This window comes from Bombina bombina, chromosome 3 (genome assembly GCF_027579735.1).
Source record: "Bombina bombina isolate aBomBom1 chromosome 3, aBomBom1.pri, whole genome shotgun sequence".
Taxonomy (NCBI): domain Eukaryota; kingdom Metazoa; phylum Chordata; class Amphibia; order Anura; family Bombinatoridae; genus Bombina; species Bombina bombina.
The window spans coordinates 498,757,366-498,784,222 of NC_069501.1; the positions used below are offsets into that span (position 1 = coordinate 498,757,366).

A 26,857-nucleotide genomic window follows, 5' to 3' on the forward strand; every position below is an offset into this window, starting at 1 on the left:
CATATACACATCTTTAGCAATGTATATGTATGTATCTCCTATCTTAAATCCCTTTGCCGGCTTTTTATTTTAACCCCTTAAGGACCGGGCATTTCAGACAAAAACTTCCCCAAAAGATTTAAACAGAGCTGGAGGCTTTTTTTTATATTTACTTATCAAAAACGAAATTTATGCTTACCTGATAAATGTATTTCTTTTGTGGTGTATCCAGTCCACGGATCATCCATTACTTGTGGGATATTCTCCTTCCCAACAGGAAGCTGCAAGAGGATCACCCACAGCAGAGCTGTCTATATAGCTCCTCCCCTAACTGCCACCTCCCAGTCATTCGACCGAAGACAAGCAAGAGAAAGGAGAAACTATAGGGTGCAGTGGTGACTGTAGTTTAAAAATTTAAAAAACACCTGCCTTAAAAAGACAGGGCGGGCCGTGGACTGGATACACCACAAGAGAAATAAATTTATCAGGTAAGCATAAATTTAGTTTTCTCTTGTAAGTTGTATCCAGTCCACGGATCATCCATTACTTGTGGGATACCAATACCAAAGCTAAAGTACACGGATGATGGGAGGGACAAGGCAGGGATTAAGCGGAAGGGACCACTGCTTGAAGAACCTTTCTCCCAAAAACAGCCTGCTAAGAAGCAAAAGTATCAAATGTGTAGAATTTAGAAAAAGTATGGAGCGAAGACCAAGTCGCCGCCTTGCAAATCTGTTCAACAGAAGCCTCATTTTTAAAAGCCCATGTGGAAGCCACTGCTCTAGTGGAATGAGCTGTAATTCTTACAGAAGGCTGCTGGCCAGCAGTCTCATAAGATAAGCGGATTATACTTCTTAACCAAAAGGAAAGAGAAGTTGCTGAAGCCTTTTGGCCTCTTCTCTGTCCAGAGTAAACAACAAACAATGCCGATGTTTGACGAAAATCCATAGTAGCTTGTAAATAAAACTTTAAAGCACGAACCACGTCAAGATTATGTAATAGACGTTCCTTCTTTGAAGAAGGATTAGGACACAGTGACGGAACAACAATCTCCTGATTGATATTCTTATTAGATACCACCTTAGGAAGAAACCCAGGTTTGGTACGCAAAACTACCTTATCTGCATGGAAGATCAGATAAGGGGAATCACACTGTAAGGCAGATAACTCTGAAACTCTTCGAGCCGAAGAAATAGCTACCAAAAACAGAACTTTCCAAGATAAAAGCTTGATATCTATGGAATGCAGAGATTCAAACGAAACCCCTCGAAGAACCTTAAGAACTAAATTTAAACTCCATGGCGGAGCAACAGGTTTAAACACAGGCTTGATTCTAACTGAAGCCTGACAAAACGCCTGAACGTCTGGAACATCCGCCAGATGCTTGTGCAAAAGAATAGACAGAGCAGAAATCTGTCCCTGTAAGGAACTAGCTGACAATCCCTTCTCCAATCCCTCTTGGAGAAAAGATAATATCCTGGGAATCCTGACTTTACTCCATGAGTAACCCTTGGATTCACACCAATGAAGATATTTACACCATATCTTATGATAGATTTTCCTGGTGACAGGCTTTCGAGCCTGAATTAAGGTATCAATGACTGACTCTTAGAAACCGCGTTTTGATAAAATCAAGCGTTCAATCTCCAAGCAGTCAGACGCAGAGAAATTAGATTTGGATGGTTGAAAGGACCCTGAAGTAGAAGGTCCTGTCTCAGCGGTAAAGTCCATGGTGGAAGGGATGACATGTCCACCAGATCTGCATACCAAGTCCTGCGTGGCCACGCAGGTGCTATCAAAATCACGAAGCTCTCTCCTGCTTGATCTTGGCAATCAGACGAGGGAGCAGAGGAAACGGTGGAAGCTTGGCGTTCTGACGAGACGCCATGAGATCCAATTCTGGTTTGCCCCAACGTTGAATCAACTGTGCAAACACTTCTGGATGGAGTTCCCACTCCCCCGGATGAAAAGTCTGCCGACTTAGAAAATCCGCCTCCCATTTCTCTACTCCTGGGATATGGATAGCTGATAGATGGCAAGAGTGAATATCTGCCCATAGAATTATTTTTGAAACCTCCAACATTGCAAGGGAACTCCTTGTTACCCCTTGATGGTTGATGTAGGCTACAGTTGTGATATTGTCCGACTGAAATCTGATGAACCTGACCGCAGCAAGCTTAGGCCAAGCCTGAAGAGCATTAAATATCGCTCTTAGTTCCAGAATGTTTATCGGAAGGAGTGTCTCCTCCTGAGTCCACGAGCCCTGAGCCTTCAGGGAGTTCCAGACTGCACCCCAGCCCAGAAGGCTGGCATCTGTCATTACTATAATCCAGTCTGGGCTGCGGAAGCTCAAAACTGCAAAACAGTGAAAAAAGCAGTAAATCTTACGAAATTTTTACAGTGTGTATAATAGGCTAAAAGAGCATTGCACCCACTTGCAAATGGAGGATTAACCCCTTAGTTTCAAAACCGGATAAAAAAAAACGATATAAAAGTTTTTAAACAGTCACACAAAACTGCCACAGCTCTACTGTGGCCCTACCTGCCCATACAACAACTTTGGAAGGCATAAAAACCCTTTAGAGAGGTCCTAAATGTTCAGGGGACTCCTTCAGGGAAGCTGGATGTCTCAAACTGCAAAAACGAATGCACAATTTAGGCCGAAAATAGGCCCCTCCCAGCCTGTACTCACAGTGAGAGGGCCTAAAAAAAACTATCCCTAGGCAAAATCTAGTCAGCCATGTGGAAAAAACTGGGCCCCAGAATAAAGTTTTATCACCAATATGTAATAAACGTTCATACACCTTCAGCAAACGTTATATCTATTCAGTAATGTGATTAAATAAAAAAAATATTACCCTTTACAGCAAGCATGATACCAGTCGTTATTAAATCACTGTAATTAGGCGTACCTTAAATAAATCCAGTATTGTCAGCATTTTCTAGCATATAATTTCTCTAGAAAAATTTAAACTGCACATACCTCATAGCAGGAGACCCTGCACGCTATTCCCCCAGCTGAAGTTATCTCATCTCTTCAGTTATGTGTGAGAACAGCAATGGATCTTAGTTACAACCTGCTAAGATCAACAAAGACCACAGGCAGACTCTTCTTCAACTTTCTGCCTGAGGCTAAAATAGTACAACTCCAGTACCATTTGAAAATAACAAACTTTTGATTGAAGATAAACTACATTAATGCACCACATCTCTCTAGCTACTTCCTATCTTGTCGAGAGCTGCAAGAGAATGACTGGGAGGTGGCAGTTAGGGGAGGAGCTATATAGACAGCTCTGCTGTGGGTGATCCTCTTGCAGCTTCCTGTTGGGAAGGAGAATATCCCACAAGTAATGGATGATCCGTGGACTGGATACACCTTACAAGAGAAACTATATATTTTTTTTTTTTTTAGTAGACAACCCAAAGAATTGAATTTCAAATTAACAAATTAATTAAAAAAAACAATTAAAAAAAACGTAAACTTTTTCACAATTTTAGGTTTCTCACTGAAATTATTTACAAACAGCTTGTGCAATAATGGCACAAATGGTTGTAAATGCTTCTCTGGGATCCCCTGTGTTCAGAAATAGCAGACATATATAACTTTGGCATTGCTTTTTGGTAATTAGAAGGCCGCTAAATGCTGCTGCGCACCACATTTGTATTATGCCCAGCAGTGAAGGGGTTAATTAGGTAGCTTGTAGGGTTAATTTTAACTTTAGTGTAGAGATCAGCCTCCCACCCGACACATCCTATCCCCCTCAAACAGCTCTCTTACCTCCCCCACCTCACAATTGTCACCGCAATCTTAAGTACTGGCAGAAAGTCTGCCAGTATGAAAATAAAAGCTATTTTTTAAAATAATTGTTTAATATATATATATATATATATATATATATATATATATATATATATATATATATATATATATATAATTGCTGCAGTGTAGGTTCCCCCCCCCAAAAAAACAAAACTCTCTAACCCTCCCCCCTCTACCTATATTTGATGCCATCTTAGTTACTGGCAGCTGTCTGCCAATACCAAGTTTGCTGCAAATTTGGCTATTTAAAAAAATAATATATATGACCAATTTATTTCTGTAGTGTAGCTGCCTTCCCCCCTCAATACCCTACCACCCTCCCCCTCCCAAATCGCTTTCCGTTAATGGAGCCCACATGGGACCCCCTTCATTGCCCTCCTTCCCCCTCAATGTGGCTTTTTTTTTAATTCAATGTAGTGTGGCCGAGCAGTCCCACCCACTCCCGCCCGCCTCCAGCGATGAGCAAGCCACCCACCCACCAACGATCGGCACCACCATTGTCCAAAGCAGAGAGGGCCACAGAGTAACTCTGCAAATCTATTTCTGCAGTGCTCCACTCGTGGGGCACTGCAGAAATAGCGCAATCTATTTTGAGTGAGATCGCGGCAGAGAAAAGCCCAGGACTGCAGCGACGTACTGGTCCTTAAAGGGACAGTTTACTCAAAAATTTTCTCCCCTTTAATTTGTTCCCAATGATCCACTTTACCTGCTGGAGTGTATTAAATTGTTTACAAGTAGATCCTTTAACCTTATATTGGCATTTGAAATAGTTGATTTAGTATGTGGTATCCCCACCTGTCCTGAAAGTTTGTGGCCGCAGGTCCCAACTGTAGATAAGCTTTGTAAACACAGCCAGCAGAAGAAATTATACTCCCAGTGGGATATAGCAGAGATAAGGTAATACAATGTTGATTTTTCATTGTTCTCTCCAAGTACTGGTGATTGTTTTATGGACAGATATAAGATAAAGAAGCAGGTATATGTACACAATGGGATACAGTAATGAGATCTGATTATATCTACAAGCTCAACCCATTTTATTAGGTTGTGGCTTCAAAACACAAAATCAGAGCTTTAATATTCACAAATAAACCTTAAAAAGCTAATTTTCATAAATTTTTTACTCCGCAGTTGGTAAAAAAAGCAATTGTAAACACATTACGGGAAAACTATTTTACAGTATACTGTCCCTTTAAGGGCATAATGACCAACGTCGTACAGGGTACTGGTCGTTAAGGGGTTAATACTTTTTATTAGATAATGTTATGAGTGTTTAAAAGTTCAAAGTAAGAGTGACATTCAGGTGACGGTAGAATAAAACTTTCATTTATTCAAAAGCAAAGGATAAAAATACAATGGAAAATCCACACGCTACTACATCTAAAAAGGCAGCAGGTGAATAAGCTTACGCGTTTCGGCTAGGTTGCCCTATTCATAGAGAGATTCATTATATTGATACAGTATTATATATTTAAAGTTTGAACCTAAGGATTAATCTCATTGATACAGACTGGCAAAACAGTTTACATCTACTTATCCCACTCCTATACATACCTGTGTGACTCAACCAAGAACTATTATTATGAATTTGTGAAGGGGGGTAACTGTGATGGTGACATTAGATTGTCAATATTTAAACCGTGTCTGTAGGAATATCTAAGCCCCTGATTTATCCATTTAACTAATTTGTCATCAGCGACCAAAAGATTAAAATGTTTTCTCTTGTTAAGTGTAGTCAGTCCACGGGTCATCCATTACTTATGGGATTATATCTCTTCCCCAACAGGAAGTTGCAAGAGGATCACCCAAGCAGAGCTGCTATATAGCTCCTCCCCTCACATGTCATATCCAGTCATTCTCTTGCAACCTAACTAAATATAGGTCGTTGTGAGAGGTCTGTGGTGTTTTTAAACTTAGTTTATTTCTTCAATCAAAAGTTTGTTATTTTAAATGGCACAGGAGTGTGCTGTTTGTTTCTCAGGCAGCATTAGAAGAAGAATCTGCCTGCGTTTTCTATGATCTTAGCAGACGTAACTAAGATCCACTGGCTGTAATCGCACATTCTGAGGAGTGAGGTAACTTCAGAAAAGGGGAATAGCATGCAGGGCCCCCCTGCAAACGAGGTATGTGCAGTAAATTATTTTTCTAAGCAATGGAATTGACTGAGAAATTACTGCTGATACCAATGTAATGTAAGTTCAGCCTTAAATGCAGTGGTAGCGACTGGTATTAGGCTGATGAGTGTGTGTACACTGAAGTATTTTTCTAGGGAATGGAATTTGACTCAGAAAATACTGTTAATACTGAAGTAATGTATGAGCCTTAACTGCAGTAAAAGCGACTGGTAGCAGGCTTATTAATAACACTTCATAACTTTTAAAATGTATGTTCAAAACGTTTACTGGCATGTTAATCGTTTTTTGTGAGGTACTTGGTGATAAAACTTATTGGGGCATGATTTTTACCACATGGCTAACTTTTGTTTCTGCATAGAAACAGTTAACTGAGCTTCCCCACTGTTGTAATATGAGTGGGAGGGGCCTATTTTAGCGCTTTTTTGCGCAGTAAAAATTCAGTCACAATCTTCCTACTTCATCCTCCATGATCCAGGACGTCTCTAGAGAGCTCAGGGGTCTTCAAAATTCATTTTGAGGGAGGTAATCAGTCACAGCAGACCTGTGACAGTGTGTTTGACTGTGATAAAAACGTTAATTATTAAATTGTTATCCGTTTTTGGGTATTAAGGGGTTAATCATCCATTTGCTGGTGGGTGCAATCCTTTGCTAACTTAATACATTTACTGTGAAAATTTGGTTGCTATAACTAATTTGGTTCATTGTTATTTCAACTGTGGCAGCTTTTTGTGCTTCTTAAAGGCACAGTAGCGTTTTTTATATTGCTTGTAAATTTATTTGAAAAGTATTTTCCAAGCTTGCTAGTCTCATTGCTAGTCTGTTTAAACATGTGTGACACAGACGAATCTGTTTGTTCACTATTTATGAAGGCCAATGTGGAGCCCCATAGAAAGTTGTGTACTAAATGCATTGATGTAACTTTAAATAAAAGTCAGTCTTTACATGTAAAGAAATTATCACCAGACAACTAGGGGGAAGTTATGCCGACTAACTCTCCTCACGTGTCAGTACCTTCGCCTCCCGCTCAGGAGGTGCGTGATTTTGTGGCGCCAAGTACATCAGGGAGGCCCTTACAAATCACTTTGCAAGACATGGCTACTGTTATGACAGAAGTATTATCTAAATTGCCAGAATTAAGAGGCAAGCGTGATAGCTCTGGGTTAAGGACAGAGCGCGCTGATGATGTGAGAGCCATGTCCGATACTGCGTCACAATTTGCAGAACATGAAGACGGAGAGCTTCATTCTGTGGGTGAGGGATCTGATCCAGGGAGACTGGATTCAGAGATTTCTAATTTTAAATTTAAGCTTGAGAACCTCCGCATATTGCTAGGGGAGGTATTAGCGGCTCTGAATGATTGTAACACGGTTGCAATTCCAGAAAAATTATGTAGGTTGGATAGATACTATGCGGTACCGGTGTGTACTGACGTGTTTCCTATACCTAAAAGGCTTACAGAGATTATTAGCAAGGAGTGGGATAGACCCGGTGTGCCTTTTTCCCCTCCTCCCATATTTAGGAAAATGTTTCCTATAGACGCCACCACACGAGACTTATGGCAGACGGTCCCTAAGGTGGAGGGAGCAGTTTCTACTTTAGCTAAGCGTACCACTGGATAAAAAATTAGAAGGTTACCTTAAGAAAATGTTTGTTCAACAAGGTTTTATCTTACAGCCCCTTGCATGCATTGCGCCTGTCACTGCTGCGGCAGCATTCTGGTTTGAGTCTCTGGAAGAGGCCATTCGCACAGCTCCATTGGATGAAATTATGAACAAGCTTAAAGCACTTAAGCTAGCTAATGCATTTGTTTCTGATGCCGTCGTACATTTAACCAAACTTACGGCTAAGAACTCCGGATTCGCCATCCAAGCGCGCAGAGCGCTATGGCTTAAATCCTGGTCAGCTGACGTGACTTCTAAATCTAAATCGCTTAATATTCCTTTCAAAGGGCAGACCTTATTCGGGCCCGGCTTGAAAGAAATTATCGCTGACATTCCGGGAGGTAAGGGCCATGCTCTGCCTCAGGACAGGGCCAAATCAAAGGCCAAACAGTCTAATTTTCGTGCCTTTCGTAACCTCAAGGCAGGAGCAGCATCAACTTCCTCCGCTCCAAAACAGGAAGGAGCTGTTGCTCGTTACAGACAGGGCTGGAAGACTAACCAGTCCTGGAACAAGGGCAAGCAGGCCAGAAAACCTGCTGCTGCCCCTAAGACAGCATGAAGAGAGGGCCCCCTATCCGGAAACGGATCTAGTGGGGGGCAGACTTTCTCTCTTCGCCCAGGCTTGGGCAAGAGATGTCCAGGATCCCTGGGCGTTGGAGATCATATCTCAGGGATATCTTCTGGACTTCAAAGCTTCTCCTCCAAAAGGGAGATTTCATCTTTCAAGGTTATCAGCAAACCAAATAAAGAAAGAGGCGTTTCTACGCTGTGTACAAGACCTCTTACTAATGGGGGTGATCCACCCAGTTCCGTGGACGGAACACGGGCAAGGATTCTATTCAAATCTGTTTGTGGTTCCCAAGAAAGAGGGAACCTTCAGACCAATCTTGGACTTAAAAATCCTAAACAAATTCCTAAGAGTTCCATCATTCAAAATGGAAACTATTCGAACCATCCTACCCATGATCCAAGAGGGTCAGTACATGACCACTGTGGACTTAAAGGATGCCTACCTTCACATACCGATTCACAAGGATCATTATCGGTACCTAAGATTTGCCTTCCTAGACAGGCATTACCAGTTTGTAGCTCTTCCCTTCGGGTTAGCTACGGCTCCAAGAATCTTTACAAAGGTTCTGGGCTCACTTCTGGCGGTACTAAGACCGCGAGGCATAGCGGTGGCTCTGTACCTAGACGACATTCTGATACAAGCGTCAAGTTTTCAAACTGCCAAGTCTCATACAGAGATAGTTCTGGCATTTCTGAGGTTGCATGGGTGGAAGGTGAACGTGGAAAAGAGTTCTCTATTACCACTCACAAGGGTTCCCTTCCTAGGGACTCTTATAGATTCTGTAGAGATGAAAATTTACCTGACGGAGGCCAGGTTATCAAAACTTCTAAATGCTTGCCGTGCCCTTCATTCCATTCCACACCAGTCAGTAGCTCAGTGCATGGAAGTAATCGGCTTAATGGTAGCGGCAATCGACATAGTACCATTTGCGCGCCTGCATCTCAGACCGCTGCAATTGTGCATGCTAAGTCAGTGGAATGGGGATTACTCAGATTTGTCCCCTCTACTAAATCTGGATCAAGAGACCAAAGATTCTCTTCTATGGTGGCTTTCTCGGCCCCACCTGTCCAAGGGGATGACCTTTCGCAGGCCAGATTGGACGATTGTAACAACAGACGCCAGCCTTCTAGGTTGGGGCGCAGTCTGGAATTCCCTGAAGGCTCAGGGATCATGGACTCAGGAGGAGAAACTCCTCCCAATAAATATTCTGGAGTTAAGAGCAATATTCAATGCTCTTCTAGCTTGGCCTCAGTCGGACAACATCACGACTGTGGCTTACATCAATCATCAAGGGGGAACCAGGAGTTCCCTAGCGATGTTGGAAGTCTCAAAGATAATTCGCTGGGCAGAATCTCACTCTTGCCACCTGTCAGCGATCTACATCCCAGGCGTGGAGAACTGGGAGGCGGATTTTCTAAGTCACCAGACTTTTCATCCGGGGGAGTGGGAACTTCATCCGGAGGTCTTCGCTCAACTGATTCATCGTTGTGGCAAACCAGATCTGGATCTCATGGCGTCTCGCCAGAACGCCAAGCTTCCTTGTTACGGATCCAGGTCCAGGGACCCGGGAGCGGTGCTGATAGATGCTCTGACAGCCCCTTGGGTCTTCAACATGGCTTATGTGTTTCCACCATTTCCGATGCTTCCTCGACTGATTGCCAAGATCAAACAGGAGAGAGCATTGGTGATTTTGATAGCGCCTGCGTGGCCACGCAGGACCTGGTATGCAGACCTAGTGGACATGTCGTCCTGTCCACCATGGTCTCTGCCTCTGAGGCAGGACCTTCTAATTCAGGGTCCTTTCAACCATCCAAGCCTAATTTCTCTGAGGCTGACTGCATGGAGATTGAACGCTTGATTCTATCAAAGCGTGGCTTCTCGGAGTCGGTTATTGATACCTTAATACAGGCTAGGAAACCTGTTACCAGAAGAATTTACCATAAGATATGGCGTAAATATTTATATTGCTGCGAATCCAAGAGTTACTCATGGAGTAAGGTTAGGATTCCTAGGATATTGTCTTTTCTACAAGAGGGTTTAGAAAAGGGCTTATCCGCTAGTTCGTTAAAGGGACAGATTTCTGCTCTGTCTATTCTTCTACACAAGCGTCTGGCAGAAATTCCAGACGTTCAGGCTTTTTTTCAGGCTTTGGCTAGCATTAAGCCTGTGTTTAAGACTGTTGCTCCGCCGTGGAGCTTAAACTTAGTTCTTAACATTCTGCAAGGCGTTCCATTTGAACCCCTTCATTCCATTGATATCAAGCTGTTATCTTGGAAAGTTCTGTTTTTGATGGCTATTTCCTCGGCTCGAAGAGTCTCTGAGTTATCTGCCTTACATTGTGATTCTCCTTATCTGATTTTTCATTCAGACAAGGTAGTTCTGCGTACTAAACCTGGGTTTTTACCTAAGGTAGTTTCTAACAGGAATATCAATCAAGAGATTGTTGTTCCATCATTGTGTCCTAACCCTTCTTCAAAGAAGGAACGACTTTTGCATAATCTGGACGTAGTCCGTGCCCTGAAGTTCTATTTGCAGGCAACTAAAGATTTTCGTCAAACTTCTTCCCTGTTTGTCATTTACTCTGGACAGAGGAGAGGTCAAAAGGCTTCGGCTACCTCTCTCTCCTTTTGGCTTCGTAGCATAATACGTTTAGCCTATGAGACTGCTGGACAGCAGCCTCCTGAAAGAATTACAGCTCATTCTACTAGAGCTGTGGCTTCCACCTGGGCCTTTAAAAATGAGAATTCTGTTGAACAGATTTGCAAGGCTGCGACTTGGTCTTCACTTCACACTTTTTCAAAATTTTACAAATTTGACACTTTTGCTTCTTCGGAGGCTATTTTTGGGAGAAAGGTACTTCAGGCAGTGGTTCCCTCCGTTTAAAGTTCCTGCCTTGTCCCTCCCTTCATCCGTGTACTTTGGCTTTGGTATTGGTATCCCATAAGTAATGGATGACCCGTGGACTGACTACACTTAACAAGAGAAAACATAATTTATGCTTACCTGATAAATTTATTTCTCTTGTAGTGTAGTCAGTCCACGGCCCGCCCTGTCTTTTAAGGCAGATCTAAATTTTAATTAAACTCCAGTCACCACTGCACCCTATGGTTTCTCCTTTCTCGTCTTGTTTCGGTCGAATGATTGGATATGACATGTGAGGGGAGGAGCTATATAGCAGCTCTGCTTGGGTGATCCTCTTGCAACTTCCTGTTGGGGAAGAGATATAATCCCATAAGTAATGGATGACCCGTGGACTGACTACACTACAAGAGAAATAAATTTATCAGGTAAGCATAAATTATGTTTTTTTACAATCTTACAAATCTCTCTATATTATGCACTGTAGTTGGTAACAAAAGTAACACTCTGAAATGTTTCATTCTTATTAGTCTGAGATTTATCTTGAAGTTTAAGGGACAGTCTTCACCAGAATTTTTATTGTTTTAAAAGATAGATAATCCCTTTATTACCCATTTCCCAGTTTTGCATAACCAACAGTTATAATAATATACTTTTAACCTCTGTGATTATCTTGTATCTAAGCCTCTGCAAACTGCCCCTTTTTTCAGTTCTTTTGATAGACTTGCAGTCTAGCCAATCAGATCCTGCTCCCAGATAACTTCTTGTGCACGAGCACAGTGTTATCTATATGAAATACGTGAACTAACACCCTCTAGTGGTGAAAAACTGTTAAAATGCAATCTGAAAGAGGTGGGCTTCAATGTCTAAGAAATTAGCATATGAACCTCCTATGTTAAGCTTTCAACTAAGAATACCAAGAGAACAAAGCAAAATTGGTGATAAAAGTAAATTGGAAAATTGTTTAAAATTACATGCTCTATCTGAATCATGAAAGTTTATTTTGGCCTAGACTGTCCCTTTAATGTTCTCTTTGTAAGATATTGACATCTGATCGTGTTTACCCTCTCTTAGAGACCTCTCTGTTTCAAGCGACTAGTTTGTAGTGATGTTAACACTTATCTAAGAGCAGATCAACTGTTTCTTTTTAAATGAATATATTGCCCCTTTGCCACTGCATAGGATGCATATTCAGGACGTGAAAGTGGAGATGAAGGTGCACTAGGGGAGTGTAGGCCCTCTATACCTTTTTTTTCACTACATATTCATGATGGCAAGATTTATCATGGAGTAATGCATTACCTGCTATAGGTTTTCTATAGACATCTGTGGTCACTGTACCATCAAAGTTACCCGTGACTGTTACATCTAATAAATTGATTGATTTACACTGTTTCATAAGTAAATTTAAGATTCAAATGATTCAAGTTGAGCCTATCAACAAATTTGGTGACTTCAGATGTATCTCCCTTCCATACAAAGATAAGATCGTCTATGCATCTTTTTATAAAAGCAAATATGTTCCTTAAAGGGGTTTTTATCGCCAAAGATGTGGAGCAGTTCCCACCAACCCAAAAATAGGTTAGCATAGGACAGGGCAAATTTCGCCCCCATAGCTGTTCCATCTCTGGAGATAAAGAAAACCCCTTCAAATTTGAAAAATATTATGAGTCAGGAGAAATTCTGTTACCCTTATCACAAAGAGTTGAAAATCTTATGTGAAGTTAGAATATTTTGATAGAAACGTATTGCTTTAAGACTCTGAGAATGGTGTATAGACGAGTATAGAGATGCTACATCAATGGTAAGCCAGGTATGTATAGAGTGATCCCATTTAAAGTTGTCCATTATTTTAAAATGTGTTTAGTATCTCTCAAATAGCTACAAATAGAGCTAACAAATGGATTGAGTGTAGCATCTAGCCACAGTGAAAGGTGCTCAAGGAGAGAACCAATGTCACTCACTATTGGACTCCCTTTGACATGAATCTTGGGAAGATGATGGGAAATAGGGAAAACAGGTTTGTCCACATATAAAAACTCTGCAGTCTTATTATCAACGAAAACCCCTTTCCCTCTGAAATTGTTTAGTGGGATCAGATGGTAAAACAGTATAACGGTTTGGGACACCAAGTTGTCCTTGAGCCTCATTGACATATATTGTTCTATCTAAAATTACAATTGAACCTCCTTTGTCTGATGCTCTGATCACAATGTCACCATTGCCTCGCAATTTGAGTGCATAACATTCAGCTCTCAATAAATTAAGTTTTGTTATTGGTATTGCGAGACTGTAGGGACACCAGATATTGTTCAACTCTTATAACAAAAAATGTAATTTATCGAGATCTGAACGTTTTGCACTTGATAAATTGTGAGGCAATAGTGACATCGTGAACAGAGCATCAGCATATATCCCATATGTTGTGGAGCACTATGGACCATCATTATTTTCCCGAAAGAAAATAATTTAGCTAAGCATAAATAATATGTTTTCAGTTTTTATTTTTTATCTTTGCTAAGGCCAAACAATGGAGATTTTGTTAATAAAATGACAGTGGCTAGCTATGGTTACTACATTATCAAGTATGGACTGGCTCCCCCAAATAAGGAAAGTTGTGGTTGAAGTTTGGCCATTGAAAAACAATTGCAGCAAACAAGATGTTAATGTTTGCAAAACAATTTCACACTCGCCTAGTATGTTAATTTATTGCAAGACGGCAGGATAAAAAAATATAATATTGGCATTACAAGGTGTTTACTGTCCCTTTTTTTAAAGTACATAAAATATAACAATAAAATGCTCTTATTTTGGTTAGAGCGTTTAATTTTTAAATAAATACCCCTTACACTGTGTGTGTTTAACTCTAATTATGTAACTACATTCGCCTATCCCCCCCCCCCCCCCCCATGTGATACTTGTCATTGATCACAAACTGGGGCAATTCTTTTCATTTCCAAATGACAACTAGAACTAAAATAAGACTGTATTGTGTTAGAACATCATCTGCTAGGATGTAAAGGTTCTATAGACCCTCGGGCCTTTTTTATTTATGTTTTCTTCATTGAGTTGGCGACTAAAATCAATTCATCCTTTTTGGAAATACGTCCTGTACAGATGTCAAAGTGTAGCTTTCTCATTTGAAGTTTTGTATGAGTTTTCTGAGAACAATGTGCTAATTTGTGGCATTGTTTGGTAGTGCTGCATGAACAGACTTACAATACATAGACTGCTCTTTTGTTACCAATACAATTGCTAATACGCTTCAGACAAGCATATCTGTATCTATTTTTAACCATCTTATCAGTCTAACTATATTTTTCATCTGTCAGACAATCGATCTGTATGTATTTAAAAGGCACAGTAAATATTTGAAGCCATTTATACTTAGCGTTTAACTTAAAGACTGTATAAAATTCTAAATTAAATTTATAGATGTCATAGTAAAAGAAAAAATGTACTTTAAAACAGCAAAGTTTTCCTCAGCCTTCCCTGAACTTGCACTTTATTTTTCTTTTTCTTAAAATAAAGGGACACTCAAGTCAAAATTAAACTTTCATTATTCAGATACAGCATGTAATTTTAAACAACATTCCAATTGACTTTCATTAACAAAATATGCACAGTCTTTTTATATTTACACTTTTTGAGTCACAAGCTCCTACTGACCATGTGCAAGAATTCATATAATATACATATATGCATTTGTGACTGGCTGATGGCTGTCACATGATACAGGAGGAGTGGAAATAGACATAACTTTTAATTTTGTCAGAAAAAAAATGTACTACTCATTTGAAGTTCAGATTAAGGGGCTGATTTATCAAGGACCGAATGGCCCCTGATGCCCCTGTTTCCGCGTGAGCCTTCTTAAGACTGCTGCTCCTTAACTGCTGTTGAGGCTGCGGACATCAATCCACCCGATCAGTACAATATGTAAGGCATACACTAAGACCTCTAGTTATCAACGTGTCTACCTGAAATACGCTGGAATTCCGCAGCGTATTTGTGGCGAGGCTGATTCGCCTTAGTTATCAAGCCCTAGATACCGGCAAAAGTAGAATATAGTGACGTAAACTTCGATCCGCCGGACTCAGTCCGACACAGATAGATTCTTACGTCACTACAGATGTTCCGCACACAAGTGCGGCACAATCTGACTACTTTTGCTAGTTATCAAAAAACTTTTCCGGCCCAGCGTACCTGGTTTTCAAACCGCCGCCCTGGACATCCCATAGGAATCAGTGGGAGTCTGACCATAGCGAAAGTTCATGTTTGCTTCTGCCAGACATCCCATTGATTCCTATGGGAGCTGTCTACACCTAACACCCTAACACAGGGGTGTATTAAGGCATAGGCCAACAAGGCCGGTGCCTAGGGCAGCAGATTTTTAAGGGGCAGCAGAATTTTGAGTCCCTAGGGCCACTCTACTGAACTCAGGGCTGGGTTGCAAAATCAACCAATTACTAATGACTTAAATGGCTGGCCCGGCTATTGCTATCCTATGGGATTGTATGTGGGCCTATCATAACTACTGTTGTATTTTTTAAGTACTTTTAAAGGCCAGTTTGTATATTCATTGCATATTTATCCAAGCAGATATTTTGCTTAAATAACTGTCAATCACCAAAGAAGATGTTTAAGGTTAAACAACTACCTGCTGACAAACTATCATACAGTGAAGGATATTTTTTCTGATATAAACACTTTAATCATCTGACTTGCAAAATAATGTCTTAATATATATATATAGATATATATAGATATATATATATAGATATATATAGATATATATAGATATATATATATATATATAGATAGATAGATAGATAGAGATATATATATATATATAGATAGAGATATATATATATATATATAGATAGAGATATATATATATATATATATATAGATAGAGATATATATATATATATATATAGATAGAGATATATATATATATATATATATATATATATAGATAGAGATATATATATATATATATATAGATATAGATATAGATATATAGATATATATAGATATAGATATATAGATATATATAGATATAGATATATAGATATATATAGATATAGATATATATATATAGATGTGTGTATGTGTGTGACCAGAGTGAATGCAAGCCCTGGTGAACTACTTAAAGACATTTTTTTTTTTTTTTTTTTACACCCTGCCCCAAAAATATTATGTCTAAAAAAAAAAAGGCCTTAAACCTGGGGTGGGGTGGGGGGTTGGGGGGGCAGTAGAATTTTGAGTTCCTAGGGCAGCACAAAACCTAAATACGCCCCTGCCCTAACATGTACCCCGAGTCTAAAAACCCCTAATCTGCCCCCCCTACACAGCCCCAACTAAATAAAGTGTTTACCCCCTAAACCGTCGCTCCCGGACCCCACCGCAAGCTATACTAAATATGTTAACCCCTAAACCGCCGCTCCCGGTGCCCACCGCAACTATAATATATGTATTAACCCCTAAACCGCCGGACCCCGCCGCCACCTACATTATACCTAGTAACCCCTATCCTGCCCCCCCCCCATACCGCCGCCCTCTATAATAAATTTATTAACCCCTATCCAGCGGATCCCGGACCTCGCTGCAACTAAATAAATAGTTTAACCCCTAAACCGCCGCTCCCGGACCCCGCCGCAAACCTATATTAAACTTATTAACCCCTAATCTGCCCCCCCTACACCGTCGCCACCTATAATAAATTTATTAACCCCTATCCTGCCCCCCCCTACACCGCCACCACTGTAATAAAATTATTAACCCCTAAACCTAAGTCTAACACTAACCCTAACACCCCCCTAACTTAAATATTAATTAAATAAATCTAAATAATATTTCTCTTATTAACTAAATTAATCCTATTTAAAACTAAATACTTACCTTTAAAATAAACCCTAATATAGCTACAATATAAATAATAATTATATTGTAGCTATCTTAGGATTTATTTTTATTTTACAGGCAACTTTCAATTTATTTTAACTAGGTACAATAGCTATTAAATAGTTATTAACTATTTAATAGCTACCTAGCTAAAATAAAGAGAAATTTACCTGTAAAATAAAAACTAACCTAAGTTACAATTAAACCTAACACTACACTATCATTAAATAAATGAATCCTATTTAAAACTAAATACTTACCTGTAAAATAAACCCTAAGATAGCTACAATATCCTATATTATAAAAGACAAGAGTTTGTCTGAAGCCGTCATGCGCAGTTCAGACAAACTCTTGCAGCTGATCGCACGCGCACCCACCCGACAGCAGCGCGAGGACCAGGCAGCACAGCTGATTGCGCGCGCAGGGGAGAACCGGGCAGCACAGCTGATTGCGCGCGCAGGGGAGAACCGGGCAGCACAGCTGATTGCGCGCGCAGGAGAGAGAGAGAGAGATATAACTCAACACGGCCCGTGTGAACGGGCTTTAGGACTAGTAATTAATAATTACATTGTAGCTATTTTAGGATTTATATTTATTTTACAGGTAACTTTGTATTTATTTTAGCTAGGTGCAATAGTTAGTAAATAGTTATTAACTATTTAAAACTACCTAGCTAAAAGAAATACAAAATTACCTGTAAAATAAATCCTAACCTAAGTTACAATTAAACCTAACACTACACTATCATTAAATTAAATAAATTTACTACAAATAACTACAATTAAATACAATTACATAAACTAACTAAAGTACAAAAAATAAAAAAAGCTAAGTTACAAAAAATAAAAAAAATAAGTTACAAACATTTAAAAAATATTACAACAATTTTAAGCTACTTACACCTAATCTAAGCCCCCTAATAAAATAACAAAGCCCCCCAAAATAAAAAAAATGCCCTACCCTATTCTAAATTTAAAAAGTTCAAAGCTCTTTTACCTTACCAGCCCTTAAAAGGGCCTTTTGCGGGGCATGCCCCAAAGAATTCTGCTCTTTTGCCTGTAAAAGAAAAATACAACCTCCCCCCAACATTAAAACCCACCACCCACATACCCCTAATCTAACCCAAACCCACCTTAAATAAACCTAACACTACCCCCCTGAAGATCATCCTACCTTGAGTCGTCTTCAGCCAGCCGACCCACCGATGGAACCGAAGAGGAGATCCGGAGCGGCAGAAGTCACAATCCGCTGCTCATCGCCCCGTACTTGGTGCGCGGCTTTTTGACAGCTTTATTGATAACTTAGGCGAAATTTTGCAGGTCCGCGGCGGCGATGGTAGGCGAGCTTAGGCGGGCGTATTGAACCGGCGAAGGCAGGTAAAGTAGACGCGTTGATAACTACCCCCCTAAGTATTTAAATTAAAATATGTTTATAGGGAAAGCAAATGTTAAATAAGTGGCTAGACAGTAAAAGTCAAATGCTGTCGCATTGTGTGTTTTAATCCCTTTGCTATCGGAATTTCAGAGAAAAACTGAAGCATTTTTAACCCCTTCCTGCCCTTAGGACGTTCTTTGCCGTCCTAAATGTACTGGGCTTTAGCGCCCTTAGGACGGCATAGAACGCCCTAGCCGTTTGGCTGTACTGAAGCCAAAGGCGCTTCCTGAATGGGATCGCGGGCTAGAGGGGGTAAATAGCATCATAGGCTCTCCCCCCTGACATGATCCATCATTGAAATCACATCAAATCAGATAAATGATCGAGAGATTTTAATTTTTACTTACACATAAGTCCGGACAGGAAGGGGTTAACATTTTTGCTATCACTCAGTTTAAACAGAAATAGTCTTTGTTTGTTTTTTTATTTACCTATGAAAACTTTATATATTTTTAAAGTAGACAACTGAAGGTATTGATCTATGCCCATTTTAGTATATTTCATGTCACTCTCTGTATAAATCGGCGATCTTGCTTCATATGGTAAGGGAGCATGATCAGTGTTCCTTTACCATATGAAGGCAGATACCTTCTGTCCCCAGCTGCGGTCTCCGCTGTCTAAGCTGTCAGCAGGGACTGTAGCATGTGGAACAGTGTTGGACATAGGTACTAAGTCAACGAAGTACGCTGTGTGACGTAGTCCCAACGTTCATATGGTGCAATGAGTTAAACTCATAGAAAAAGACACTATAATGATTTACAGATAAATTCTGGTCCTTAGCAGGGAGTAGCCAATGAACCAATCGGCATATCGCACAATCCAGAGTAGGGGCAAAAATGACATGTTCTAACAAACTAGAGCATATAATATGTGCACTCCAATGTCTATATATACAGAAGGCTACTTGCTCTTGTTAATAAATTCTGGTGATCCAGATATTAGTGTGTTGCACTTTATCACCAATATATCCAGCACCGAAAAATAGCCGCCCATAGCCATATTCTGCATTAGTTTGCAAAATGGTTGCTAAAATTCCGATTCTATGCGCATTCCTAGTTGTCAATACAAACCATGAATAGGTCCCACCCGAGACATTCTGCTCCTTTAGATTGTAAATGAAATATTTCTTTATCATGATAGTTTCATTTTGTTAATCTTGAGAGCAATAAAATAATTTCCAACACTCTCCTTGTTATTCACTAACATTTTGGGGAACCTGAGGTCTGTTTTTGTATTGATGACCACCAGAGGGCACTTATACATAATACAATTCTATCCTACACATTTAAAGAATTGGGTGGCAAAAAAATAAAAAATAATCACTGCATTACATTGCTTTAAAAACAAGTTGCTGCTATAAATGTAACACTCATTCCTCTTTTTCTTTAAGTATCCTCGGCTGCGGGATACAAGCTTCACAGAGGTGACTGTGGAAGAGTATCGAATGGTATTGGCAACAGGTGAGACTGTGTATACACTGCCTCTGTATATAACATAAACCTTCTCTCCCCACCACGCAATTTGTGGATATAATAAATAGCTGAACATTTATCAGTTTAGTGTCTCTGAATGGTAAAAAATGGTGCGTCAATTTTAAATGTGTAAATTTGTTGCCTAGATTCATTGTTTATTAAAAAAATAGCCCTGCAAAAACAAAAACAAAATAAAACTTAAAGGGACGCACAATGTAGTACAAAATTGACCAAATCTGCTGCTGAATGGCTTACTGGCCGTGTCTGCTTGGGACCAGCGGTTCACTAGGGCCCAAAAGTGGTACTTTAACTATGTGTTTAACCCTTTTGCAGGGATTAAACACATATACTTGCAGGGTCAGTAGTGCTAAAACAAATTTGAGCATGTAATTTTTGCACTACAATGTCCCTTTAAATGTGAGGGTGCTATCAAATATTATTCCTTCAGTTCATTAGAATAACCGCGAAACTAGACTGCGTTTTTCTCAATGGTGAGTTACTGAAATGTGTCCATTATATTTGTGAAACCTAAGGTAAGATGCTTTATTACTAAAATATCTAACAAAAAAAAACCAACATATCTGATATCTAAGTTCGTACTGTCCTGAAATAAGCTTAGGGTATTTATTTCTGCTTGTCACACAGAATTGGAAAGATGCAGGGAAAATGGGGGTAAAAAAATAAAATAATTTCCCAAATATTTGATATATTTTCACTGTATATTTATTTTAGTTTTCAATTTATAATGAATAAAACATATTTTTGTTAATACAGTTTTTTTTTATTAACTACATAAGGTAACCTTGAGGTGTCCTTTTGAAAAATAGGGGAATCACAATGCAAAATAGATTTGCGAGAAGCACTTAATTACACTGTATATTAAATATGCATTAATATTCCTGATGCACGTAGCACCAAACATCTGCTAGAATACAAGTCAAAGGAGTGTTTCCGTATAAATATTTTTGAATACATGAACATTTTTTTTTTTTTACTTTTTTTTATGTTAGATGATATTTTTTTTAAGTAAATTATGTGTGTTTTTATTTTCGTTGACAGACAGCTTGAAACAGATGGAAGGGATGAAAAAGGGAATGTGGACTCGGCTTAGAGAGAAGTTTAATGCAAAATCCCCGCAGGATGGAGCAAAGGAATGATACTATTGTTAATAGAACAATCCACACCCTTCCTGTTCGTACACCATCTGCTAAATATACAGAACCTGCAAATAAACAGGCCCTTCCCTTTTCCTTGTGTGGGTGTTTACTTTAACCCATGGACGTGTTGCTGCTAGAGATCAGACAGTGAAAGATTAATAAAGAAGCACTTCTGCTATAAATTCTCTTTTGCTACTATTGGTAGCGGTCTGTTCTTTTGAAATAAGTAGAGATGTTGGGGCAATACTTAAAGGGACTCTCAAGTCAAAATTAAACTTTCATTATTCAGATACAACACACAATTTTAAACAACTTTCAAATTCACATCAATTATCTGATGGTCCAGAAATATACTTGTTAAATAGCCTCTTGAATACATTTATTTCTTTCTGCTGTAGCCAGTTAGGGACAGATTATTGCGCAGCTCCTGCACCAATCAAGCAATAACTGTGTAGCATGTTATAGAAATAGGTCTCTATGTCCTGCAGTAATCACTGAAGCTTCTCTGTGGCAGTGGAACAAAACACAATTTTCAGAGTAACATCGTAGGAAAAAAATGGTCAAAATAAATAGTGTTAAACATTTGAATGGGATATATATTTTTATATGAAAGTTTTTTTTATTGACTTTTGAATGTTATTACATACAGCATCTTAAATAACAGTTAGAAACATAAAAACAAAAAATACAAATACAATAACATTACAGCCTTCAAGTGATTGAATATGTGAGTTTTCCACACAAGACAAGAGTAATTTTGGTTTATCGACCTTTCAGTAACATTCCAAAATATAATGGTGTGTTAATTCCGCTTTCCATCTAGCCTGACTCAATCTCAATCATGATCAAATCCCTATTTCCTCCCCCCCTCATCTCTACCCATTCATCTTGCTCCTGAAGACTCAATTATCTCACTCATTGAGGCACTCTAACCGGATTGTTTCCTACTGATCTTGTTGGTTTGCTAGGATTCTAGCTCTATTTTCTTTTTCAGTATACATAATATATGGTTCCCACTGTTGTATAAACTTATCCCTGGTATTAAGAAGCTCTGCCGAGGCGCTACTCATTGTAAAGTGATAATCTATTCTACTTTTAATATATTCAAATGAGGGTGGATCCACCTTCCAAAATCTAGCTATGCTTACTCTCACAACCGTGCAGATCAAGGCTATTAGCTTGTGATGTCTTTTCACTTTATTATCTGGAGGAAAATGAAGCAAAGCCTGTTCAGGGGTAAGTGTGATATTAGTTTCTAGAATTAGGCTTAGATACCTTGAAGTCTGATTCCAAATCTCTGTAACCTTTCCACAATGCCACCACATGTGTAAGTATGTCCCTTCCTCCCCACAACCCCTGTAGCACAAGTGGGGCCTGCTGTCCTGTGTATTGGCAAATCTTGTGGGATATATGTACCATTTATAGAGTACTTTAATATAGTTTTCCTTCAACATGGCATTTGGAGAAAACGATAGACCTCTATTAATGTTTGATACCCAATTATCTATTGTCCATGTCCTGCCCAAATCCTGTTCCCATTTAGTCATTATTACACTCTTGTCCCTATTTGAGCCACCATTAATAGCCGGATAGAGCAATTCTATCAGTCCCCTCCTAACCTCCTTCGATAAACATAGTGATTCTAATATAGTATTGTTTGGAGGCTTATCTAATCCCATTATCTCTCGAACTCTGGATTTAAGTTGTAAGTAGTGGAACCACTCATTTTGCCCGGGTGTGCCTAGCTCTGCATATTGAGAGAAGGATAGTAGGTCACTATTAACATAAACATCTGCTATTCGGTAGAGGCCTTTATTCTCCCATTTCCTTTGAGTATGTATGTCAACTAAAGATTCAAGAGGGGAGAGCGGGGTCAGTCTTGACCTCTCGTTGAGTAAATGATACTTCCTAGTCGCTGTGTCCCAAATAAAAGCAGTGTGTGTGATCGCAATGAACTGTTTGATGTGACCGGGTCTGTTTTGTTGTGTTGCCCAAAGAATATTATACAATCTTCTTACATTAAGCATGTCTTTTTCTAGTTGGACCCATTGTGGTGTAAGTCCTAATTTAAACCATTGTGTGGTCTGGGCCAATCTAGCTGCATAATAATATGATATTAGGTTAGGTAATCCGATGCCTCCCTCTCCCCTATGTCTCATCATATTGTGTTTGTTTATTCTAGCCCTTTTCCCTCCCCAAATGAATTTTAAAATTGCCTTCTGCATTACATATAATTCTGACAACGGTATTGAAATTGGGAGTGTTCTGAATAGGTATAGGAGTTTGGGCAATATTGTCATTTTGACAGATATTACTCTTCCATACAGGGAGATGTTAAATTTAGTCCATTTCACTAATAGCTCTCTAATGTGTGTGAACATGGGGACATAATTTTCCCTATAAAGTAAGTGCACATCTTTTGTGAGGTTGATTCCTAGATATTTGAGAGATGATTTGGCCCATTTAAATGTAAAGTTAATTTCTAATAATTTCTTTGTTGGCTTTGGGAGATATGTGCTAAGGGCCTCACACTTGCCTTCATTAATTTTATATCCAGACAACTGTCCAAATTTATTTATTATGGAATATACCATCGGGAGCGAAAGTAAAGGTTTTGTGACTGCAAGGATGACGTCATCAGCAAATAATGAAATTTTATATTCCTTATCCCCCACCCGTATACCTGCAATATTTGGATTATCCCTTATCCTAACCGCCAATGGCTCAATACATAGAGCAAAAAGTAGGGGTGACAGGGGGCAACCTTGTCTTGTGCCATTACGGATTTTTATTCTGTCTGATTGATACCCTGAGAGTCTTATGTATGCATCTGGGCTTGAATATATCTTTTTTAAGGCAGTAGTGAAGGGGCCTTTAAATCCCATTTTGCTAAGCACTGCAAACATGTATTCCCAGTTAACTCTATCAAATGCCTTCTCTGCGTCCAATGCTAGAAACAGAGAAGGCATCTTCCCAACTGTCGCATAATTAATCAGGTCAATCACTTTCCTAGTGTTATCTGGTGCCTCTCTTTGCGAGATGAAACCCACTTGGTCATTGTCTATCAAATTTCTAACGGGTAGGGTCAATCGGTTAGCCAAAATTTTTGTGAATAATTTTAGGTCCTGGTTGATTAAGGAAATTGGCCGGTAATTTTGGCAGTATTGTTTGCTCTTGCCAGGTTTTGGAATGACCGTCACCCTTGCAGTCAACAAATCTGGGGGAATATCTACTCCTTGCAAGATGTTATTAAACAGTATCCTCAATTGGGGAGCCAGTGATAACTGCAGGTCTTTATAAAATGAGCCTGGAAACCCATCAGGGCCTGGTGCTTTGTTTCTTTTAAGTTCTTTGATAGCCAGCATAATCTCTTGTATTGTTATGGGGGAGTTCAAATTCTCTAGTTCTTCTTCTGTGATAGTTTTTAATTTGCTATCTTCTAGGAATCTACTCAATTCTTCTCTCTTGTTATTATTTGTATTACTACTAGGTAAATTATAAAGATTGTTATAAAAGTTGGCAAACTCATTGGCTATTTGTTGGGGATCATTTGTGACTTGTCCCAAGGTAGTTTGTATTTGTGGGATTGTAGTCGCCCTTGTCAGGTCTTTTAGTTTATTTGCCAGCATCCTATCTGGTTTGTTTGCGTAAATATAATATCTGGTGTCTACCGCTTTTATCGACTGGATCACTTCTCTATCTAATAGTTTGTTTATTTCTTCGTTTTTAATTTTAAGTAATTTTAAGACCTTTTTTTGGGGGCTTTTTTTTATTTGTTCTCTGAGTGCAGCAATTTCTACCCTCAAGCTATCTAGTTTGGCATTATAATTCTTCTTTATTTTGTTAGATTCGGCAATTAGCAGGCCTCTCACCGAGGCCTTAAGTGCACTCCATACAAAATTTGGATTGGACGTTGATCCTGCATTAATATCTACAAAATCTTTAATGTGCTGCTGTACTTTCTGAAGAACAATGGTATTCTGAAGTAGGCTAGGGTGGAGTGACCAGGATCTAATTCTATTGGGGTTGATCATTCCCTCTAGATCAATTATCATCATATCGTGATCAGACCATGAACAGTTATGAATAAACGCTAGCTTTACCAGTGGCAATAGGACCTGACTGATTAGGATCAAGTCTATTCTTGAATGGGTACCATGCACTGTGGAGTAATAAGTGAAATCTTTAGTTCCCTTGTTAAGTGCCCTCCAACTGTCTATTAGATTGAAGTCTAGTAATAAGTCAGCTAGAAGCTGTTGGGCTGGTGTTGTTCTCCTTTTTTTATGGGGTGTTTGTGAAGTTCTATCTAGATCGTCATTTAACGTTAAATTAAAATCTCCTCCTATTATGATTTTACTTCTCTTCCATGACAGGAGTAGTCTGCCTATTTTAGTAATGAAGGGGCCCTGATTCTCATTGGGTGCATATACATTCATTAATACCACTGGGACGTTATGGATTGTCCCCTTGACTATTAGAAATCTCCCTCCTTTATCTTTAACTATCTCTTCCTCCTTAAAGTTCAGAGAGGTATGTATGAGGATGGAAACTCCGCATTTTTTCTTGTCAGTGAATGCATGATATTGCAATGGAAAGCTCTTATCCCAATATTTAGGTGTTACATCTGAGGTGAAGTGCGTTTCTTGGAGCATTATTATTTGGGCTTTCTGGGCCTTGTAATCTATAATAGCTTTTTTCCTTTTTGTGTTGGAGTTAAGCCCCCTAACATTGTGTGAAATTAATCTAATGAATATGACTTCTTACCGCGAGCACTGCTTATATAGGTCCTCTTTATAAGTCGCCTATCTATACCTCTTACCTTTATACCTGAACATCTTAGGAAAGCAACATTCTTAATACCTCGAATATTACCCTTTATATTAATTGTCTTGTGAACTTCTATTTTCATGACACTTGAGACTGCATATAAACATATATAAAAACATAACATTAACATAAAACTTAGTGTGTTTGAACAACTGAATAACATTTGAACGTTTTTCTTGTTTTAAATAAAAATAAACAATATAATCAACTCTGGAACTAACATATATTGATCTATGATCTCATCTTATCACATAAGGCAGATTTTAGAGAACCAATCATATCCTTGGTATTAGCATCAGTGAATATCAAGTATTAGTATTAGGGGAAGGTTAGAAGGGAATGAGTGGGAAAAAGCTGGGGGTAAAGAAGAATGAATAATTAGGGTAGAGGAGAGCAAGCAAACAATGAGATTACCCCCTTTCAACATTGTTCATCGTTCTGGTAACAGTACCTTCATCTTAAATATTATTATTATCATTGTATGATCCATAGATCACACTTCGGTTTTCTTTTTCTCTTTATCAAACCTCGAAGCTGTCTCTGTTGAGAGAATCACGGCACTGGGTATGCCTCTGTGCTATTGTTGCTTCCACCATCTTCTCTTGTGACATTAGATTTGGGTTTTTTAGGTCTCCCATTCCTATTTACCTCAGTCCATTCTTTCTGTGGTAGTCTCCTAGTGGTTTGTGGGGGGTCCGGCGAAACATCTTCCTCTATTGGAATCTCAAGCTTGGCAAGCAGCAACCGTCCCTCTTCAACCGTGGTGCATGAATAGGTGGAGTTCTTACATGTGAAGATTAATTTGAACGGAAAGTTCCATCTATATCTCAATTTTTCTCTTATGAGGGCTGTCACTACTGGTTTCAATTCTCTTCGCCTTCTTAGTGTCACTGGTGATAGATCTGTAAATATCTGGATATTATGCCCTTCATATGTAATTGTGCGTGCTTGTCTTGCAGCTTGAAGTATTAGTTCTTTAACATGGAAATAATGTAGTTTGACTACTACATCTCTTGTCTTGGATTGAGAGGGTTTGGT

The 26,857-nt window shown here is 39.1% G+C and overlaps 1 protein-coding gene across 1 annotated transcript in view; it reads left to right on the forward strand.

Annotated features, from left to right (window-relative positions):
• LOC128653512 (ubiquinol-cytochrome-c reductase complex assembly factor 2) overlaps nt 1–21,174 on the forward strand; it is a 65,356-nt gene extending 44,182 nt beyond the window's left edge. Inside the window, exons 3-4 of the mRNA XM_053706860.1 lie at nt 19,754–19,823; nt 20,895–21,174. Of these exons, the coding sequence (XP_053562835.1) occupies nt 19,754–19,823; nt 20,895–20,992 (168 nt within the window). The 3' untranslated portion in view covers nt 20,993–21,174. The remainder of the gene's footprint in view (nt 1–19,753; nt 19,824–20,894) is intronic.
• Nucleotides 21,175–26,857: the final 5,683 nt, after the last annotated feature.